At 42.5% G+C, this 13,918-nt stretch overlaps 1 protein-coding gene and 1 long non-coding RNA gene across 6 annotated transcripts in view; one reads left to right on the forward strand and one right to left on the reverse strand.

Annotated features, from left to right (window-relative positions):
• Positions 1 to 6,028, reverse strand: part of LOC136097686 (uncharacterized) — a 21,718-nt gene extending 15,690 nt beyond the window's left edge. For all 3 annotated transcript variants that reach the window (XR_011737456.1, XR_011737455.1, XR_010650863.2), the window contains exon 1: positions 5,715 to 6,028. This is a non-coding gene — a long non-coding RNA (uncharacterized lncRNA). The remainder of the gene's footprint in view (positions 1 to 5,714) is intronic.
• A 134-nt stretch (positions 6,029 to 6,162) lies between these two features.
• The window catches only part of ESCO1 (establishment of sister chromatid cohesion N-acetyltransferase 1), a 33,693-nt gene continuing 25,937 nt past the window's right edge, over positions 6,163 to 13,918 (forward strand). For 2 of the 3 annotated variants that reach the window (XM_065832693.2, XM_071804205.1), the window contains exons 1-6: positions 6,163 to 6,258; positions 8,807 to 8,910; positions 9,115 to 9,313; positions 9,879 to 11,247; positions 11,905 to 12,016; positions 13,471 to 13,534. In XM_065832693.2, the coding sequence (XP_065688765.1) occupies positions 9,117 to 9,313; positions 9,879 to 11,247; positions 11,905 to 12,016; positions 13,471 to 13,534 (1,742 nt within the window). In that variant the 5' untranslated portion in view covers positions 6,163 to 6,258; positions 8,807 to 8,910; positions 9,115 to 9,116. Of the gene's footprint in view, positions 6,259 to 6,539; positions 6,830 to 8,806; positions 8,911 to 9,114; positions 9,314 to 9,878; positions 11,248 to 11,904; positions 12,017 to 13,470; positions 13,535 to 13,918 lie in introns of those variants that run through there. The other variant, XM_065832694.2, reaches the window with a different exon arrangement.

Below are 13,918 nucleotides of genomic sequence, written 5' to 3' on the forward strand. Positions count from 1 at the left end.
ATTTAAGTACTCTAGAACATCCACCTCTTCTCAGTTTCCTCTTGCAGTCAATGCAAGGTCCTGTTCTTATCTGAGAGACCTTCAGTCACCCAGGAACTGTCTGTGACCTTAGCTGTCTTAGTAGCAGATCATAAAGACCAACATTTTAAGGTGTAATTTAATATGCCTACTCTTGCCAAATAGATCTAGAAAAACTTCAAATTTCAAATAGAAAAATTCGGTTTCTATGAGTGCACAGGAGCTATCCCATGGTATACATTTCGTGCTAAGCAGCAGAAGGATTAATGCTCTTTTTAGAAACCAGGACGTATAACAGACCAGTTTACAAGACTTGGCAGAATGGGCTGTGGAGAACAGCGTACAACCCTAAAGGAGACGGTCATGAGAAAATGTCAGTAAAGTGCTGGTGACTCCAGGCAGGTCATCATGGTCCTGTCAGTATGACACTGAGTATCACACTTCAGAAGCTTTTCGTGGCCTCCTTGCTGCACGTTGCTATTTTCAACTGAGATCTAGTAGTCAACTGTTTCTGCCCTTCAAATCAACAAACTGAAGCGGCTTGCTTATCTCAGAAACTCCCAAGTGTTTCAGACAACAGCCTCCTTCCCTTTTTCTGTAACTGCCTGGACGCCTATGCATCACATATATAGCCAACTGTCTGGCCTGGCACCAAATCTCTGCAAGCCAGCTGCCAGGCTTCCCTCCAGATGTAGCTACCTATAGTCCTTTCTATCCCTGCTCCCCTCTACCCCCCCAAAAAGATCTCACATTCAGCACACAAGCAAAATGGACAAGTCCCAGCCCAGCTTTTTCCTGCCTCCCTGCAAAAAGCAAAACACCAAAACAAAATGAAAAAACAGCTCTGTCTCCCTCCTGCCCATTTTCACCACAGGCCCCCTGCTTTCTCAGCTAGATCCCCTGTAAAGCTCTTTAACTCCGGGCAGTCAGGGCAGTCTCCAATCCCTGTTGTCCCATGTGCCATCTACACAGGAATTTCACAGGGGAGTGGGCTCTTTCCCCTACAACTACCTGGCTCATGCACACGACTCAGACCTGCACATGGTACTCATGAGCAAGCACACGACGCTCTCCCTCCCCAGGCCACTTCAGCTCAATGCACCATTGCCCTGCGAAAAAAAGAGGGAACATTCATTCATTGAGTCACCAAGTTGCCATTATGCACAGGCACCCTTCAGCCTGAGCTATGTGCTGTGGTTCTCATCTCAGGATGCCAGCTGGTCAAAAAGAGCCTTACAATGCTCAAGGCAGTGAAGAATAAAGAAGGAAGGTGTGAAAAAGCCCAAGAGAATGTCCCTGGATGCTTTCCACACACCTCCACCATACATGCTGGATCACCTCCCCACAGTTAGTGGTGATTCAGAATCCCCTGACTATGGTTTTTGGTTTGTTTTTTTAATTTTCATTCCAACAGAAGAAAAATCTGCAAGATGCACCAGTAGCCACAACAGCCAGCAGTTCTTCACTGGCAAACACCTCTTCCTCTGGGGGACCCAGTTTTTCTGTCTCTTTTTTTCTTTCTACTGAAGATACAAAAATACAGCCTCTCCCTTCTTCCTGGATGAGGGTAGAAGGACTTTTTGAATCTGCTGAATGGATGGAAATCAAGGCCCTATGCTGCATCAGTTGCTCTTCTAGTTCCTTACAGGATTTATATACATTTAGTGATTAGCAAACCACTAGTTTAAATCAGCTTCACGTGGCCTTAGCTAACCTGTCTGAGGCACTCTTCTGATGCACTAGGAGTACTTGTAGCTTTAATTACAGCTGAAAGGTTTAAGCACCTACTGCCTCTTGGTTGTCAGTCACCAGTTGCTTGCTCAGAGATGTCTGATAAGCAGTAGGGTAGATTGGGAGTGTGTTTGCATGTCAAATGGGGCTGCAAGGTCTGTGTGCTAGCAGGCCTGCTGTGATTGAGTTTGGGATCAAGAGCTCAATCCTCTAACTACGTGGCTGGTCCTAAGACTGCAGTTTCACAAGCAGCTGCCAATGTTAACAGCTCCCTCATGCCAAAAGGGGAAAGCTTGCCCTTTCCCCTCCCCTTTTTCTTATCCTCCCTGATTCTAGTCACATGATTCTCAGCATTTCTTGCTCTGGCACAATGAGATCCAGTTTTTCCACTGGATTAATTTTTTGCTCTCTCAGTAAGTTAAATTTGCTTGGTCCCTCAGGTGCTAGAAGGAGGGTGGCATAAAGTAAGAAGTTGAAGAACACTGCTGAGAGTGAGGAAAGAAAGTGGAGAAAATAGTGGGAAAGGCTTCCCCTTTATGGTGACAGTCAGCTCTTACACAGGGTCACTACATATCCTGAAGCTGCAACCTAACCAAGCACTCTCTGCAATTAGTGGATGATCCATATATCAGCTGAGATATTGCTCCTGTCAAAAAAGGAATAACCTAGAAGCAAGTCATTTTTCACTCAGCTGCAGACAGGAGGCACTCCAGCAGTAGTGGTAAACAAGGCTAATATTAACATAGAATCCTTTGGGGGTTAAATATGTCCTATCTACACACTCCACCCATGTGAATGCAGTTTCTCCTCCCTCCTCAGGTCCCCTAGTTCTACAGCAAATCTGTGCCTGAGCACTCTTGTTCACATGCGCTGCAACTTCTAAGGAGAGTAAATTTCTGTAAAGTTTGTGTTCTTCCAGCAAAGTGACATCTGCGACCAAGTTCATACTGACATCAGTGCTTCGGAATGCTGCCACCTTCTGTGGAAAACTGGAAATTTACTCCTTCCACTCCATGAATTGAGTTTTCCCAAGTTCTGTAATTTAATGCTTTATAAGAATGGCTGCTTCTTTACTATTTGCCTGCTGAACAGAAAATTACTATTCCACAGAGGGATGCGAGAAAATCTAGGTTTACTTGTTTCATATTCCTAAGAGAGAGGATTGGAAAAACATCATGTTAAATTTACAAACTTAGTGATAACATAAAGAAATGCTTTTATCATCCTCCAGGAAATTTACAGGCAACCCAGTGATTAAAATATCCTTCATCTGGAAAGTATTCTGTAGGTTACTGTAGGAAAGCAGGAGACCACATGTTGCTGTGTTCATTTTAAAGTCACAGCAGATTATCATGCATTAAATTGGAGTTGTTACAAGGAGTTATAAATAACATCTCCTCCTATCAGCTTTTTTAAAAACTGCAGCTGCTGAAAAATTTCCATTTGTCTAGGACAAACTATGCGTGAATGAAGTGTGTCCAGAAAGAGGACTTATCAAGGAAGGCAGTTCCTTGTTTAAGTTAATAAAGAGACAAAAAAATGTACAGGCAGAACAAAATATCTCCAGGTAGTTTGATCTGTATTAAAAAATATCTATCCAGGAACTTGAATGCAATTTCCAACAATGAATACTGTAAATGTAACAGCTACAAAAATCAATACAATCTTTGGAAGATTATTAAAAAGGCCTAAAAAGTTTATTATAAAAACCAAAATAACCACTTCTAAAATACTTCAGACATTAACAAAATAATATCTGCAGATTGTCTATGCCGTGTAGCTTCCAAGTACCAAAATACTTGTGTGGTCTCTGTCTGTTAGATCAGCAAACTGTAACCAGAAATCTGCACAGAACCTCTGGGAGAAACCCTGTCACGTACTGCCATTCAAAAACTTCTAACATTTTTCATGGTCATTTATTGGTTGGCTAATGCCAAGGTTCATCATGCTGTTCTCCAGTCATTCAAATGTAGTGATGTATACACATCATTAGGTAAATTTGCAGTCAAATAAGCTGAGACTGTGTCTATATTAACAAGTAGGACTTACTGATAGGAGTGGACCAGGACAGCAAAGATACTTAATGTTGAGATACTGACACACATAATATATGCATTTCGGGTAGGATGTGTGTCAGGTTAGCCCCAGCCTGGTAATATGGTTGGAATGCACTAGGAATGCACAAGCCGTCTCTACATTAGTATTCTAGTTAGGATCAGGAGCACACTTTTGAAGGAAACCTTCTGATTGCTCCCACTTGTCATGCAGGCTCCTGGAGTGTTTCCTTCTGAAGGAAACCAAACCCACACATCCATCCCCAGAACATACCCAAGGCATTCCAACCCTGGCAGTCACTGCATCCACAGGACTAGACTAAAGCTGGTCCGGACAGGTATGTCAGTGGTGTGGGTGTCAGATCCTCAGCTCCCCTTCTTCTGCTCAGAACTTGTCGAACTTGTCATACTTGTCATCTTAAGACATAAGCTCAGGAACAGAAACATCCCGAGGCAATGAAGCCTATAAGGTTAGATGACACAAATCCATTACCCAGTGTAGTAAGGACTGAAATATCCCAGATAATGGGGGGAAAAAAATCACAAATATGTGGTTATGCCATAGAATGAGTTGAGAAACACAGCTCAGAACACAGCTTTTAAAACGCCTAGCTGGTTTCTGCAGGGTTACTACCAAGCTTGGGAAGGCAGACCTCACTGGACTCAAAAAAGCAGTTCACTGAGTGAACTCATTGCTCTGGAGAGAAAAGGGAACACTGTACAGAACCAGGACATATCCAACAAGCCTCTTCAGTCTCTGAGACACAGACAAGCATCTGTCCTGCTTTTACACTCAAGCGACATACACTGGTACAACGCTGGACCTGCGTTAATGAGACTGACTGCTGTCTGTGCACCTGAAGCAAAGCCAATCAGCAGGAAATCCCCAACAACCACAAAACGTCTCTTTGTATCCTTAGAGAATTTTCCAAAGGTGGTGTCAGAATGGAGGTCACTTCCAGTACAGCACCAAACCCATCTTTGGAGGAATTTCTAAACACCTTGGTGGGAAGCAGCCCATGCACACTTAGGAAATGCTGCTGTGGGCACATACTGCTGTACCGCCACCACCACCACCAGAATACGACGAGGGGAGATTTCTCACTTTGCATCTAGCTACCACTGCCAGTCATGAGGTGTCACTGACACACCACGGGCCACCACATAAGGCATTTCATCACCACAGGCCTGTCAGCATGGAGCACTGCTTTGCCCCTTGTTTTCGACAGAAGAGCAGCCTAACGCCGACACGGGGCCAAGCTGGTCTGACCGCGCTGAACCAATGCGATAAAGCTGCCAGGCCAGTTTAGCACGGGGGCAGCACCAGGCACCTGCTGGGGACAGACCCCCTGCCTCACAGACAGTGAGTCCCGCGGGGAAACTGGGACCATGAGCCAGCACTGTGCCCTTGTGGCCAGGAAGGCCAATGGCATCCTGGGGTGTATTAGAAGGGGGATGGTTAGTAGGTCGAGAGAGGTTCTCCTGCCCCTCTACTCTGCCCTGATGAGACCACACCTGGAATATTGCGTCCAGTTCTGTGCCCCTCAGTTCAAGAAGGACAGGGAACTGCTGGAGAGAGTCCAGCACAGGGCAACAAAGATGATTAAGAGAGTCGAGCATCTCCCTTATGAGGAAAAGCTGAGGGAGCTGGGTCTCTTTAGTTTGGAGGAGACTGAAGGTGATCTCATGAATGTTCATAAATATGTAAAGGGTGAGTGTCACGAGGATGGAGCCAGGCTCTTCTCAGTGACAACCAATGATAAGACAAGGGGTAATGGGTGCAAACTGGAACACAGGAGGTTCCCCTTAAATATGAGAAGAAACTTCTTCTCAGTGAGGGTGACAGAGCACTGGAACAGGCTGCCCTGAGGGGTTGTGGAGTTTCCTACTCCGGAGACATTCAAAACCCACCTGGACGTCTTCCTGTGTAACCTCTTCTAGGTGTTCCTGCTCCGGCGGGGGAGATAGGACCAGATGATCTTTCGAGGTCCCTTCCAATCCCTGACATTCTGTGATTCTGTGGTTGGGCGGTGCAGCGACCCCGCCCGTCCCGCTCCCCTCTCACAGACCGCTGTACCTGCGGGCCGGTTGCGCACGCGCACACGACATCATACCCCCGCCCCGTGTCCCGTCTCCAGCCGGTGGATGGGGGGCAGGTCCGAGCGGCGGGCGGGGCGGGGCTGCCCTGGTGCCCGGATGTGGGCAGGTTCGTGGCTCGGGCTCGCCGCTTCGTTGGGGGGGGGGGGGGGGGTGGAACGGGAAGGGTGCGCGCGCGCCTCCGCTCACGCACTCGCGCCCCGGCGGCGAGCGCGTGCGCGTTCGCCCCCCCTCCCCCCCACGTCGTCGCTCCCCTCCGCCCCGCCCCCTGCTTCCCCGTCCCACCCCCCCCCCCAGCTGGCGAGCCGGGCGAGGAGGGCGGCTCGCGCTGCCGGCACGTCGCTGACACTCGCGCGAGGTAAGCGGCGGCCTCGCGCCGGAGCTGGGGCTGTGAGGAAGTTTGCCCCCCGGGCACCAAGGGCTCCCGGCAGCGTTCCGCCACCCGCGCCGTCACCGGCAGCCCGTCCTCGCGCGGAGAGGTGGCGTCTGCCCCGGCCCGGGACCGAAAGGCCGGCGTCTCCTCCTCGGGCCTGCCTCGCCGGCCGCGGCCCGGGCCCGGGCCTCCCTGCGGCCGCCGCTGTCTCCGCGATCGCGGTGGGAGTGAGCGGCGATACCCCCTCGCCGAGTGGGAGCTGGGGGAGGCGCCCTGCGGCGCACGGCCTCTTCTCCGCAGCCTCCGCCGTGCCCCTCAGTGGCGCCTGCCTTGGCCTGAGGAACGCTCGGCTGGGTGTAGGGGTTCCCTGCCAGGCCCTGCTCCAGAAGGGCTGTCACGGCGGGGCGCTGGGGCGGATGACACCGGGAGGCCTTCCCTTCCTTCGAGTTCCGTCCTGGGGTCTCAGCCGGGAGTTAAGGTGGCGGGGCTGAGAGGTTCTGCCGTGACAGTCAGCGGGGGAGGCTCGTGTGTGAGACCTCAGCGCCCTGTCAAGCAGGTGGGCCCTCCGTCTCAGCCTCTGCTTTAAGGACTCGAGGGTGTGGGAGTTGTGTGCAGCTGTTTTTCCTCTGCTTCTTGCAGAGGAAAACAACCTTTGGTTGTTGTGTAGTTTGTTGTCATTATTTCGTGTCTTCCCTTCTATCCATAACCTGGCTTTTACTAGAGGGGACTTCTTCAGGGAAGAAACTGCCAGTTCTTGAAAGTCAGGAAAAGTCCTTGCTTTGCTGTGCAAAGTATCAGTAGGAAATAAATGACTATTAAAGAGCTAGTTCACTTTGTGGGAGGAGAACGTATTTGTCAGCGTCCTGAGAAGCAATATGGGTGAGGGAAGGATTATGTTTTCTCTTTTGTACTTGAAAGTCTTTCTTGAGTATGCCATGTCATGTGGCTCAAAGTGACAGTAATGTCTGTATATGTCTGGAAAAAACCCAGAATGGTCTAGGTGTTTTCAGTGTGTGTCATGGTGCTCTCAAATTCTGTGAGTCAATGGGGTGCTCTAAACTAAGATAAGACTTATTCAGCAACTAGAGTTGTTATTTTCAGTGTGAGTGGCTATACTGTGTTTCTGATGGATGATCTTTCACTAGTGGAAACCTGTAGGCTTGCTAAGTGCCATGGAGCCATTAGAAGTAAGACATACAAATTCTATTACCTGCTCCTTAGGGAGAGACTCGGAAATAGCACTATGAAAAGTGCTATTAGAGATTTCTTCCCTGGATATATTCTTTAATTCTACCTCAAATATGAACTGCTGGTCATGCAGCTTCTTTAAAGGAGAAGATCAGAAGACAGCACTGTTGTCTGGAATTTGAGCACTATTGGTCTTGCATGGTTAGAAGTGTCTTCATGAAAGAGTGGATAAATGAAAATGGGGTTAAGGACAATTAAGAGTCAGAAAGAAAAGCAAAAGTACAGCTCTTTACTTTTCCATTTTGGATAATGAATAATTATTAAAAGGAACGTAATGTAAGTATCTTTCAAACTGTTAGACAAAAACATGGATTTGTCAATACAGAAAGGCTTACTGTAGTACCTAAATGAAAGTATCTGGTCTGTGTTATAGAATTGGTAATTTAAAGTTCCTGTTTGACCTTAAAATCTGTCAAATTTAACATCGGATTAGTTAAGCTTTCAGAAGTGTTACAGTTTTGTTACAGAAATATTTCTTTGTCAGTCTGTCAGTGGCAAAAGTTAATAGGTAATTCTTGGCTTTAAAAAGTGATACAGGATTTCTGAGCACTAAGTCTTCCAGTAAATTTAATTTTAAAAATGTATTAGTGAGGCTTGGCTGAACAATTTACTTGTGCCATAATACAAAACGGTGTCTTTGAATAAGAGAACTTAAAAATTTCAGAAGCCAGAAATAGGTGTGAAAGGCATGATCAACTGGATCTGTGAAGAGCTTTTACTGAGGATCTCTGCTAGTTTTCAGACTCTTGTGCAGATTAACTTCTGCATCGTTAACGTCATTTCAGTGTTCTTGAAGACATCGTCTTTAACTGCCCAAGGCAAATGTCTCAGATAATGTTAGTTTCTAGGCTGTCTCTGATTTGCAGTGTGTTGTATTAGAAGGAACAGTTATAGGTGGTTGCTGATGTCTGTGAAGTTCTACAGCAGCAACCATGAAAACTTTGTAGTCTAGTGGATTTATTCACTGTTGCTGTGAGGCACAGGACTGACAGCAGGCTCACTTTCTTGCGTGCTATGAAAGAGAGCACCGTACTGTTTTCTGGAAAAAATGCAAAAGGCTGAGAAACTTCCTTTCAAAAGGTAGAAGGGTAATGCTTGAGACAACAAAATGCCAAAAATGTTTGGATATGGAAAGAAAATTTGTAGGATTTTTTAAAATTGATTGTCAAAGACATTTTAAAGCTAAACGTTTGAGGGGGTGAAAGAGGGTGGGAATGCCAAATTCAGAGTTGGACAAGGAAGTTAATAAAGTGCTTACCTCATGAACATGTTTTATTTATCATAGGTGGCATGAAACGTCCTGTTCGTAAGCATATACATAAGGAATGCTCTTGGCACACCTTGACAAGTTGCTTTGGCCTAAACATCGATTGCCCCTTGTGAAAACCTGTAAGTAAAATGAACGTAATTTGATTTGAGATTGCTTTTGTGATTTGCTTTCTGATTACAGTTAGCATGGTCTGCCCCTAAAAGGAGAGCCAAGTATCAGTTACCTTATTTTGTAAAACACGCAAATCTTTGGTTATATTAACTGACATTGTAACTACAGTTGACAGAGATTCTAAAAGCTGAATCAACTATTGTGTCTTGCAGAAATGGCAGCTCAGAAAAGGAAGTCGATGTTAGTAGAGCCTTCTGCTAAGCGTCCAAAGCTGGACAAGAACAGCAAACCGTCATCAGTGAAGAAGGAGAAGGAGGTGTCAGATATAAAACATGTCTCAAATAAATCAAAACCTAATCAGTGTGCAGTGCAGGAGAAAACTGTACTCAAAACCTCTGCCAAATCAAACAGGTCAGTGGCAAAAAAAAGAAGTAATTTTTCTAGGTTATCTTCCTAGACTAAATTAGTGCAGAAACAATGTAAGCAGAATGAATTTGAGTCAAATATACAACTAAATAATTAAATAGTAATAGTGGGAAGATCAGCCTTAAATGATTGTGATATCTGCTACGTGGTCTTTCTCTGGAATTATATTAGTGTCTCAAAATCCAGAAAGCCTTCCTCCAAAAAAAAAGATTCTGAAGTAAAAATTAATCAGCTAATACATCATTTGAAATCCACAAATGTCAACAATTAAAAACTGCTGGAGATATTAAAAAGCATTCATCTGTGATTCATAGATCAGTCTTGCCATGCATAAAAAACACTAAGTACTACACTTAAGAGTAACCAGGTGGAAAAGAAGTCTATTTGGAATGATTCTAGAGAAAATTCTTCTATCAGCATTCAGGGAGCAAGATCTAGTGTTTCAAAAAAGAAAAGAAAGGTTTGAGGTAGAGGCTAGCAGGAAGGATAGGAGTCTTATGACAAATTCTACTTTTTGAATGCTGAAAAAATAATTATTTGAATTTTTCAGTGACAACACCAATGAACCTGAACAAGGAATGCGCATGACTACAAGATCATCAGGATTCAACTCAAATAATAAAACAATTCCTGACAAAAAGGTCCAACAGCAGCCTAAATCTGCAAAAAGTAAGGAAGTATGCCAGAAAAAATCTGTGCAAGAAATTCCTAAGTCAAAATGCATAATTGCACCAAATGAGCCAGTAATGAGGAGATCACAGAGGCTGCAGCAGTTAACACATGTACGTGTACCAGCAAGATCACTGCGCAACAGGGAAGTTAAAGAAGAAAAAGCTTCGGAAGTTAAACAAAGTAGCCAGGCAAGAAGACATGCTCAGAATGTTGCAGCAAAACCACTTAAATCTACTGAAAAGAAAACGGAACAGAAAAACACAAAAGCAAAGCCAAATGATACAAATGAGAACAAAGAAATACACGTACAAGTGACGAGGTCTCTAAAAGAGAAAAAATGTAAAGCAGACAATAAAAATGATAATTCGAACAACTTTCAACAAAACCTTCAAGGATCATCAGGTCCTGATCAGAGTCTTAAGGAAGTTAAGAAAGACCTAATGGGCCCTGTATCTCCTATTCCTAGCAACACAAAGAAAGTGGAAACAGATTCTCTTAAGCCAAATTCTAAGACAGTAACTAATGAAAAGCAACAAATACATCAGAACGTAAAAAACAGTAGAAAACCAAAAAAGATTTCACAGCCATCTGTAAGTGAAATAAATGTGGCTGATCAGCCAGAGAACGATGTGAAATCCAAAAGGGTAAGCATCCTTGAACTTTGTGAAGAAATCGCAGGTGAGATCGAGTCTGATACAGTAGAGGTGAAAAAAGATTCCCCTAATGCTGAGTGTAGCAAAACAGAAGAAAAGCATGCCAGCGTACAGTTTCAACAAAGTGAAATGCTTACTCAGAAAGAAGCTAGTCAAAGTACTCAATGCAAACGTTTTTTCCCCAGCAAAAAAGGAATGCCTGTTAAATGCACTCTGAATGGTAGAAATAACTCCTCGAACAAAAACTCTAAATGGACCAAAATTAAATTACTGAAAGCTAGTAACATTAAGCAAAGTAACTTAAATTCTGCAAATGTCCCCAAGCTTTCTTTGTTAAAAGATTACACTGAAGTTTCAGAGGCAAGTCAAATAGCTACAGAAGCAGAGCTTTCGAAGGCACAAGACAAGCTGTCATTAACAGGACTCTCTGAGAATGAAAGTGCAACTTGTGTGCAGGAGAAATCAGATCCTTCATCTGAAAGAACTGAAGCTAAAGAAGTAACATTGGAAATAAAACAGCCCACAAAGAGAGGTGCAGAAAATGGTTTGTTGCACAATTTGACAAAACATTTATGTGAGTCAAGACCAGATGAGGTAAGTCATTTTAATGATGGCATATGGCGGGAGGGTATTCTCAAACTGTTCTGTTTTCTGAGAATGACATGCTTAGAAAGTGTCTTAACAATTACTTTATTTTACAGTAACTTAGAATTTTTCAGTGTATTAAGGATCCTTTGCTGGTGTGTTGTCATAGACAGGATGATAGTAAGCTAGAAAATGAATTTGTTCCATCATCCTAAATTCTGTAGCTAATGAAATGTTGATCGATAAAATTTTCTGCTGGAGCTGAAGACTGTACAGATTCATATGGATGATTTTTGATGACTTCAACTTGCATAGCTGTTCTATTCTGAAAAGATGTATTAGGAGAAATGAGAGGGGAAACAAAGTGTTCTCTATTTGAGTGACCTTCTATTAAAATTTAAGATTTTAAGGACAAAAGTGTTCCATATGAAGTATTTTATAAGCTTATATATCAAATGAAAAAGATTTTTTTTTCAAAATTAATACCACAAACTTCAGTATGGACTAGCTAATCAGTTGCATTTTGTTTGCTAAAAATAATGTAGGAATCAGAAAACTGGTGCTATATCTAAGATGTTAATACTTAGTTAACTCAGTGATTTTGTTAATAGGTTAGAGGCGTTAAATAGTTTGGGCTTTTTATTTAATATTTTCTGTTTTGTTCAGAACTTTCGATTACATTTGGAATCAAGTCCAGAAAGTTCTCCAGTAAAGTATGTCACAGCTCCTAAACCTCCAAAACAAATTAAAAAAGAACCAGGAGAAAGTGAACCTCAAGGTAACTTTACTATTAATTTTTCCTCTTCTTCTGACCAGTTGTGTGGGAAGCATAAGTCTTCCTTTTGGGGAGTGCTTTACAGAATAAGGTACAGTTGGTGCAGAACTAGACTTCTGGGATTGGAACTGTTGACCAGGGTTTTCATATTTCTTTGTGTGTCACACCTGTGGCCACTTCAGTATGAATAGCAATGGATATCCTTTTATCTCTGGGCTGTGTAGCGGGAAAGACACGTGTCTGTTTTTCTACTGAGCTCTTGTTTTAGTGCGTCTTTATGCTTTATGCATGAGTATTTTAATGCTTAACTATTCTGTTTGAATAAAAGTGGAGTGACAACTTTAAAAAGAAACAAACAGAAAAAACCCTAACCAAATCCTTTCATTTTCTTTGTAATAAAATAGTAAAACTTCCATATTTCAATTGAGTTCTTCTCTTGGATAGATTTCTGTTAGGGATTCTCTGTTGGTTACTGCTTCCTTTGAATAAGTGTCTGCATTTCTTTCTCTTAAGTTGTTCTACTCCATCTTGACCAAATTATGGATTGAGTAATCACTCTCTTGTTTTTATTACATAGCCTTCATTTGTCAGCCTGTGAATGCAGTTTGTCAAACCTTATGCTAAGTGTGATGTGAATATTTTGACACAAGTATATTTGACTAAGAAATATTATTGATGGATCACTAAAATAGCTCTTCATTAGCTTCCCTCTTGATATGTCATCCTTTTGCCTCCAGGTTTTTGATTTGTTGGGGTTTTTCGTTTGACTTTTGGCTGGTGCTTTTTTTTTTTTTTTTTTAAATTTGAACCTGATTTTTAGTGTACTTTTTAACTATTTAGCTTCACTAAATAGTTCTGTTGGGGTTTTGATTCTTGGTTGTGTTTGGGGTTTGGATTTTTTTGTTTTCTTTGGTTGTTTTTTGTTGTTGTTGGTTGGTTGGAGTTTTTTCTGTTTTGTTTTTTGTGTTTTTTTTTCTTCCCTGCCATTATAGGGTAATTTTGAAGGGCAAAATACTCCAAGTGTACTGTTAGAGAATGTAAAAAAATTTTTTTTCTTTCTTTTGCTATTCTTCATTGTTTCTTTTCCTTAATTGTTATAGAACACACCTCAGATGGGGACATACTATACATTTATGATTCTAATACTATACATAGAGCTATTTGTATGGGGGTCATTAGAAAGAGATTTAAACTGCTATGTAGTTTTGCTAGTGGCCTTACTTAACTGCTGGCAAACTGCTCTGCAGAACTGCTGTGGAAACGTTGAAGAAAATTGCACTTTAATATATGTGGAGGAACACAGGAATACTGCCTCAAGGTTGCATATTTTTTTATTAGCCATGAACAAATGGCAACATTGTCTTGAATATACTTTTGCAAAGCACTATTTGTGTAGCTCAAATTTCCTTTGCAGCTAAAAACTTTTTAATGAAGTTGTAAACTTTGATTAATTTTAGGTTTGGCTCCCAAGCATTTGACACATACTTCATTTACAAATCAAACTTCTGAAACTGCGAACAGGTATAGTGTTTCCTACATTATGAAATTACAATAACCTTCCATAGAGTTATGAGGGGTTTTATTATAAGACTGTGCTGTTGTCTCCCAGCCTCAACTTTCAGTTTCAAATAAGTGACAGATTTCAGATAAAAACAGATTTTCATTTTACCCAGTTAGTAAGGGATGTTTTTATTTTGTTAAGAAAATTATTAAGCAAGATATTTGTGACTGCACGCTTGTTTTAAGAAGTAGAACTTAAAAGAGTTGGGAAGACATTTCTAATGGTCTCTTGCTCAAATCAGATGACGAGAGAGTATAGGAAGAGTTTACCGCAGGTTTTTCACTTGTTGAATTATGGCACTTCTGTAAGAGTTTTCTAATCCTTAAATTATGGGAGTCTATATG

The sequence above is a fragment of the Patagioenas fasciata genome, chromosome 2 (genome assembly GCF_037038585.1).
Source record: "Patagioenas fasciata isolate bPatFas1 chromosome 2, bPatFas1.hap1, whole genome shotgun sequence".
Classification (NCBI taxonomy): Eukaryota; Metazoa; Chordata; class Aves; order Columbiformes; family Columbidae; genus Patagioenas; species Patagioenas fasciata.